The sequence below is a fragment of the Cottoperca gobio genome, chromosome 19, assembly GCF_900634415.1.
Source record: "Cottoperca gobio chromosome 19, fCotGob3.1, whole genome shotgun sequence".
Lineage (NCBI taxonomy): Eukaryota > Metazoa > Chordata > Actinopteri > Perciformes > Bovichtidae > Cottoperca > Cottoperca gobio.
In genome coordinates, this window is record NC_041373.1 from 7977820 (window position 1) to 7986267 (window position 8448).

The 8448-nt window shown below is 40.9% G+C and overlaps 1 protein-coding gene and 1 non-coding gene across 2 annotated transcripts; both read left to right on the forward strand.

Moving 5' to 3' along the window:
- The first annotated feature begins 115 nt into the window (after window positions 1-115).
- trnag-ccc (transfer RNA glycine (anticodon CCC)) lies at window positions 116-186 on the forward strand. Its single transcript has one exon. It is a non-coding gene; the product is annotated as a tRNA-Gly (tRNA).
- A 622-nt stretch (window positions 187-808) lies between these two features.
- Window positions 809-7476, forward strand: fbxw10 (F-box and WD repeat domain containing 10). The gene is given in 13 exon segments (XM_029456493.1): window positions 809-1322; window positions 1859-1965; window positions 1967-2021; window positions 2663-2793; window positions 2989-3096; window positions 3199-3305; window positions 3383-3586; window positions 3676-3797; window positions 4130-4284; window positions 4388-4530; window positions 4730-4888; window positions 4971-5263; window positions 6395-7476. Coding segments are annotated over 13 exon segments (2835 nt in total). The 3' UTR covers window positions 7132-7476.
- Window positions 7477-8448: the final 972 nt, after the last annotated feature.

Consider the following 8448-nt stretch of genomic DNA (forward strand, 5'->3'; position numbering starts at 1 on the left):
GATGTGTACAGTATTTTCCTATTAGGATCATATTAAAGCATTCGCTAAACATACTATTCTTAAAGCTATGATTAATTACACTATATAAAGAGTGTGGTAACCGCCATTGGTATCGGCGCCGCTGGTGTAGTGGTATCATGCAAGATTCCCATTCTTGCGACCCGGGTTCGATTCCCGGGCGGCGCACGACTTTTGTTGATGACAAAACTTTTGCAAAAAACGGACATGGTTTGGTAGCCATCGATAATGAAAAAAAAAGCAGGGAACCAAAACGACATATCTTGGATAAGATCATATAATATACATTTCAGTATTATCTACGGCTGCAAACTTATATTATACTATTGCCATACCACTATACCATATACTACACTATTTTATTCCGTTTTATTACAATATATACACTATACTATATTACATTTATACTATATTGCTATGGCAATACAGACACATACTTATATATAAGTCTGGTGTACCGTTTTGGCATATACTATAGGCTACTTGCTGCTATTAATCACACCAGTATCACTTTACCTCACTCACAACTTTGTCTTTAATAGCTCTTGTATAGTTTATATTTTAACTTTTATTCTTATTTTAGTTTTATATACTTCTAATTATTATTATTTTTACTTTCCCCATTGTTCTGTATTATTGCCTTGAGTTCATCCATTCTCTGCTGGCGCGTAAAAAATGTTGCCTGGCAACCTCTTGAATGATGTCTGAAAAAGCATCAACTGTTGCCTGGCAACTACGTAGCCAACTACGTAGCCAACAGTGAGCGTCACAAACTACAAATAGCATCGAAATGAAGTGCGTTAAATTTGGTAGAAGTGTGTCAGGGTGTGAGCTGGACTGTAAAACGGCGGAGGGATGTCTCTCCATGTGCGGGATGTGTCCATCTTGCGCCTTTGCCCCCAAACCACCGGCCTCCACTCGGTGTTTGTGGAAGGTGTCGGATGAATTCAAGAGAAGGTTCGTGGTGGCGCTACTGTTGCGGTGCAGAAACACCCAGGTGCTCGAAAACATCCAGAGTGTGCTGGGAGTAACATCGTGGAATTTACTCACTTACGCAAGGTCAAGGAGCCCCACTGCACTTGAGGATTTCCCCTGCCGCAGTTCAGACAGGGCGCCGGATGGGAAACCTCTCGGCATGGACCTGAATGAGATCTGGGACTGGTTCAACGGCAGCCCCGACTGGATCAAGTTACGCTATCTTTGCAGGCTTTTCTCACTCTGTGACTCGGAACTATTACGCATGGTGGCTAATTTAACCAGCGTTCTTCTGGTCAGACAAAAACGAGGGTTTCTGCAATTTAATGGTACAATGCAATGTTTTATTTATTATTTGTCTGCTAAAGACTCTTGCACTGCATTTCCCACTTTATACCGCTAGAGGTCGATAAAGAACAGCTGCACAGTTGATAGCTCCAGAGTTGGCTTGTTATTTTATCATATGCATAACAATTACAGTGAAGCAGTCGTTAGCAAAGAGAATCTTAGATCTCAGGCTTCCTCCAACAATGCTCCTTGTGTGTGTATGTAGATATGTATAAAAAAAAGCAAATCACGCAAGTAAAAGCAAAAAGAGAATTTTAAAACATAAAATAGTGCAAGTTAAACTAAAGGGCTAAAATATACACATTTAATATATAAATTGATAAACAGTTGGGGTGAACAGCATTTCAAATGGACAAACTCAATGTAAGCAGGAATGTAGTCGATACGTATTATGCAAAGTAATATAGGCTTAATGAATATTTATGTGTTAATGAAACAAGATATTTGCTCAAGACACTTTTTTGTTTATTTTGAATAATGACTTCTTACCATATGATAAGCCTGTGCTCCTTTTCAGTGAGTAGTGGCAGTACTAGTCAGCAAGACCAGGACAGTGATGGAGACTCAGAGGACCCTGCTCTCATGGTGGTGCCCGGATCCTCAAAGTCTGCCTCAGGAGTCAGTCCGATACCGAGACTTCATAGGCTGCCTACCTGTTGATCTGTCAAAGAGGATATTAGGTAAGTCAAGTGATGAAATGAAATGCAGTCCTTTTGTTAACCTCAACACATGCTGTGGATAGCAGGCCGCCAGATTTATATTCTTGACATATTTCAATTAATATGTATTCTGTTATGTTGTTTTTATGCATCTTAAAATATTATACATGTTACAAATTAATTTGATAGCGTGCTTCGGGATACTACAGTCAAACAGTAGGGGGGGAAATAAAAAACAAAAACAAATCTAGAATAAGTAGATATATATACAACCAACAGAAGCATCTTTCCAAAGGTTTAAGATGAAATGAGACATTTCTTTAACAAAGTCCTAAAAACAAGAACGATAACAATTTCAGTGTCATATTCAGTGAAATCCCCAAGTTTAGACCGCTTAAAATAAAAATAAAAATAAAAAAATGACTAAGAATGCTAAATAATCGACACTATTCAAGTGGGCAGCCCTGAATAGAAGAGCAAAGCTGGTCTGCTCCCAGTGACTACTGTCTGCAGGTTAAAGAGATGTATTACTAATAGAAAGAATAGGACATACAAACTAAGTGATGACAATTAACCTACCATTTGGTATTTCTAAACTCTTCCTGTTAGTAATAATGTACATACACGCAGACATTATACTGTATACGTGTGTCTTCTACCAGGTCTGGTAGATGAGGTCACTTTGAGACACTGCCAGAAGGTTTGTCGACACTGGCAGCTCCTTGCAAAGGAAACCGTGGAGGAAATCAAGTTCAGAACACTTTTTCAGGATCAAATTCAGACAATGATGAAGGTGGAGCATTTGCATGTTTGCATGATTTAGTAATATTAATATGTTAAAGTGCATACAGGATGTGTATAGTTATTTAGTTATATAAGTTGTTGTAGTTTGTGTTGGATGGAATCTGAACCTTTTTTGATGTAAAAAGTGTGGCATATTTCTTTTTAATTTAAAGGACGATTGACAGTATTTGTTTTTGTGTTCTAGAGATGTAGAGGTATTAATAAAGTCAGTGCGACGTACGCCAACATCGTTGAAGTCCCTGTACCTATCAAGAATGATGAGAAAGTGGATATTCATACTTGTGTCCAAAAGGTCAACAAATCAACACCATAGCTCTATAAATACAAATATCTTTTGGACCAGAAATTGATTATAAGTACGAGGATTATCTTTTCTTTGACTTTTATTACACAGGTCAAGCCATTTGAAGCTGCTTATGCCGAATTCAAAACCAAGACGGTGCTAATGGAGGAGCGCAATGTTTATTGTGGTGCATATTTCACCACGGTGCTGCTGGACAAGTAAGTGTTGTATTCTTTTTTTTTTTACTAAACCCATTGCAATAAAAACATGACTTGGTTGTGTTTGGGTTCTACAGAGAGGACTCACATCGGGTGATGGACTACAGAGGTGGATGGTTTATGGCGACGGGCTCCAAGGATCGCGTGGTGCGTCTGTTTTCCGTGGCGTCAGATACAAAAGTGGTGTCGGTGATGAAGGGCCATGTTGCCAGCATCCGGGCAGTGCTGCTCTGCGAGGACAGACACCTGCTGATCACTGCCAGCTGCGATTCCAGTATCAGGTGAGGAGATAGAAGCTGGATACTGACGATGATGCACTCCTCCTTGTGACTGATGTAGATGTGATGGCGTGAGTGTTTGTTGTTCGTAGGTGTTGGAGTTTGAAGACCGACAGGTGTGTGATGATGCTGTATGGTCACACTGGCACTGTCAACTGCCTGGATGTCCATGCTGACACACTCGTCTCAGGAGCTAAAGACTGTAGAGTAAAAGGTAAGCAGCCTTTGAACGATGCACGTCATTGCTCATAGGATTACATCTGCAGAAATCATCACAACTTAATTTTGTTTAACTTTAACCAGCTGTCTTTAGAAATCACACCATGCTTCCTGAGTATTGTACCTACTCATGCAGAAACAAAGAGTTCTTGTCGTACAACACTACCCTTTAGAATGGCATTATTAAGATTTTTTGTATACTTATCACGAGTCACACGCACATTTTTATTACTACGAGAATAATCTGTACGTTTGAAATCTTTGATGTTACTTTTGTTTTTACACTAATATGTGCAAGTGAGCTAAACTTAACTCCCACACTGCCAGTGTGGAGTCTACTCACAGGGAAGCATTTTGAGGATTATAATTTCAAGCACCCGAGTCCTGTCCGATGTGTGAGGATCAACACAGGAACGGTGTACAGCAGCTGTGATCGGGGCTTCGTCAAAATATGGGACATGGAGAACGCGTCGCTGCTCAGGGTGAGAATATGAGTCATCAGTAGCTAACAATATATATATGTACACTTGATAATATCTTCACACTTGTTCATACTTTCATTCCTTTTCACTTCCCTTCCCGCAGGTGATGGACGCCCACAGGAGCTCAGTGAGGTGCCTGTTCTTCGATGAAAGACACTTTTTATCCGGGGACTGCAGCGGGCAGGTCATGGCCTGGAGCATCAACTGTGACGTTAAAGAGTGTCTTATGACCTTCACCCACCCAAAGTAAGCAAGAAACCTTTGGAGCTGATTACAGAGAAAGTTACTGAACAGTAATACAGAGTCTTCAGTATATTTATTACATTTTCGTAGCCTCTTGCTGGCGGTGTTGGCCATAATAGAAACATCCTTTGCCTGCTGTTTTAATCACAGTATTTTTAGACACATTTATAATTAATAACCCTAAATGTTGACTTTTCTGCAGGGAGGTCAAATCTCTGACTCTTGTTTACCTCCGTGTCATTACTGGCTGTGTGGATGGAAAGATTCGCATATTCAATTTCCTCACCGGAGACTGTCTGAGAGACATAACGGCAGAGGCTGAAACAGGCCGAATACTGTCCCTGCACTTCCATGACAACCGGTGAGACAGATGTTTATTTGTGTGGTGCTCGTGTGTTCAGATACATTTGTCCCTCATATTTTCTTTCTGCACCCTCCTTCAGTATATTAGTGAACGCGACATCCAGTGTGAAGCTCTACCAGTTTGCCAAAGTGTTCTGGGATTACACAACTGAGGGAGGGCAGGGTGATGCGGTGGCTCAGGAGGTTTTGGTTTCTGAGAAGTCTGCAGCTTCGCTCAGAAAGCTTCGCTTCACCTCTGTCGAGGCCGACCACACGGCACAGGTGGCTTCCCACAGCCAAAAGATACACAGCTGTAACAACAAGAAGCCAGAGAGAGCTGAGCTGCTTTACCGCACCTGCTTCCTGCCTACCTCCATGAAATGTCGAGCACAAGGTAGGCATGCTCAAGTACAACAGCGTATTAGGGCCATTGTAGGTGAATAGAAAATACAAATACGGAACCGGGGTAGTTAGTAATATTCTGAGAAAAAACTCAAATTTCCAGGATTAAAATAAATGTGGATAATCTCTGAGATTAAAGTGGTACATTTACAAGAAGAAAACTTGAATATTCTCTGAGATTATAAAATTATATGTGTTTAGAAAAAGTATTTAAGACGGTAAATTCCTGAGGTGCTATACAAAGACATAGCATAACATATCTACAACATATATACATATGACAGATCTCTAAAATGATGTTGTGTCCATGTGTTGCCACATATGTCATTGTCAGGAATTAATCATTTATTTCCCTCACAATTTAGTGGTATTTTCTTTTACATTTATAAGGAACACAGATACAAATGTTTACAACTTTTTGTGAATATTGAATTTATTTCCCATTGTTTAACTTTAACCTGCCGTCTTTAGAAATCAGAGTTTATAATTAAAACTTGAGGAATCAGGTTTACAGAGTTATCTGAATAATGTTTTTGTTGTTAATACTCCTGCAGAAACAAAGGGTTCTTGTCACACAACACTACTAATTATAATTGCATTATTGTTATGTATTTTGTATATACACATATATTTTTAACAACTTAACTTTGTTTAACTTTAACTTAATTTGAAAACCCCGACGTAGTCACACGTGTATCTTTCCTCTAACTTTGCCAATCCGTCCCTGGCGCTCCCTCTCAGCTCCATCTGAGCGGTTTGAATGCATTTGTCATAACTGTCTGTATAATGGTGCACTACACACTTTAGCGTTGGCTGTTTAGACCACAGAGATGCGACTGAAAGCTGGCTTGACTGCAGTGTGATAATGTGATAAAGTTGAACCTTGCAAAGTGAAGCGATGTGGTTCTTTGCCAAAAATAACCATATTAATTTTTCTCATAAATCTGTGAGTTTGTTCTTGTAAATGTACCACTTTAATCTCAAAGAATATCCAAGTTTTTTTTCGCGTAAATGTACGACTTTAAACTCTAAAAAATATGTTTTAACCTACAATGGCCCTAATTAGTCGTCGTACTCCAGGATGTTAAGATCAGTTGTTTAAAGTGAAACTTTTCCTTCATAGCCAGAGAGCGCTGTGAGACTGCTAATACGTCAGTGATGATGAGTGAGAAGGCAACGAGTGACCGGATGAAGAGCAGGGGGCTTCATCATCCTCTGACACGCGACTCCATCCTCCTCAGGATCAATGCCATCCAGAAGGCGCAGTGCATGGATGAAGTCAGCATCAACATGGAGTGCAATGCCAGGCTGCGAGATTCCTGGGGCCCCGACACGCCTCAAGATCCTCGGTACTGCGGCCTGGAACAGAGCCTGCACACTCCGATGTGTCACACAACTGATTTTCATCCCAGGCGAGCCAAGACCTGTGTTCCAATTTTAAGGAGAGCTGTCAGTCAAAATATGGCAGACGCGATCCAAGGCAGAGCTGTCTCCGCCGCCCCTGACTCTGCGAGGAGACGCAAACCCTGTTTATTTTCTAAAAAAGCACAGCCTCACAGCGCTGATACATGCAGGGCAATCCAGAGAGTGAGTGGATTCACTAGAAGTGCCACAGAGGGTCCACGGGCTCCTGAGTGCACGTTCATGAGATCGTTGCCTAATCCAGAACCCTCCATGAAAACTGGCCCCAGCTTCCCCAGCTTCCCCAGGATCAACCCTGTGAGTCAATTCAGAGAGCAGGGAGGATGCTGTCTGCTCACAGCGGCCCAGCTGGAAGATTGTAGGGCCAAGAAGGACGTCATGCAGAACTGTGAAAAAAAACTGTGCAAGAGGAATAAGAAACAAGAGAAAACACTGTAAGGATACATGTGCACCAATAGATGATCATTTATTATTTCTTCTATGACATAATGTGTCACCGCACAGTGAGTGTTCTGGACATCTTTGTTTGTTTTCGTATATTCAAATGTGATGTTTCAATAAAACTCCACTAGGGGTCAGTATTGTATCATCTGATTGTGGCTGGACCAGGAACCAGTAGTTATGCTTCAGATTTCATTTGACTTTTTTTTTACTTCATTTAGAACATTTTCATATGTAGTTTTATTATTTATCAATGATAAGTTTTTATTTAAAAATAAAATCAGTTGAATGTATGAATGTATCTTCCATTTATATATTCAATTAATGTTAATAAAGGAAAGGAGAAACACACAATTCATTCACAGTTTTTTTACAACGGCTTTTACATATTTCAGGTAGTTTGCCTCTATAGCTAGATTTCATCAAAATGTGTTAAGTAAAAAGAAGTATTGAATTTTACTCTTTCCCCACAGTAATTATTATCTTGTTATTACTGCGTGTTTTTTCAGATTCTAACTTTTATGACAAATATTGCTTGCATCTTAACACCTGCTGTTTGTATCAGTTCTTAGAGAGAATATTCTCATCTACTAATTTTCCTTTGGTTAACTAATCTTCCTGAAAAACACTTCTTCACCAATCAAGCAGCAAAAAATATTTGTGGATACTTTAAACAAGACGAGTGAGGTCATCAGAGTGAGAGGAGTTTGTCCCATCCAAAGAGACCTTTCACCCTGCCACCTGCCCTCTAGCTCCGGTGCCTTGAGGGCATCATTAGGGGCGAGTAGGTTGAAGATCAGGGAGAAGGTCCTCTGCTTTGACAGCAGCAGCACAACAGCTGGGCACCCGTGAATAACAAAGGGTTATGAGGAGAACTGACTGGCTAAGACGTCCCACTTTGGAGAATCTCTTCTTTCAGGAGCGTTCTGCTGCTAATTAATTTGGTCTGCAGAAAACTGGGGATAATGGTCTCCCCCCCTTTTTTTCTTCCTCCTGTGGCAGTGTGACGTAGGCAGACAATGCAAACCCCTCCTGCCACCCCGAGCTCGGCTTAGCTTCATCATGCAGCACAGCTCCCCCATTGTTTCGTCAGGTATGGAGCCTCTTGTCCAGGACCGGCAGAGCTGCAGGGGGGATAACGAGCGTAAAATCAAAGCAAAGTTAGAAAAGGGAAAGTGTTCATGGAGGAATGCTCTTAGACCTTCTGCTCCCTTGAGCAGGCCCAAGGGTTGGCTGGGGAGCGGAGGGTACAGGTTTATTTATGCATGAGGAGAAGCTTAAAAGAAATGACAGTTAACCCTCTCCCCGTGAAAG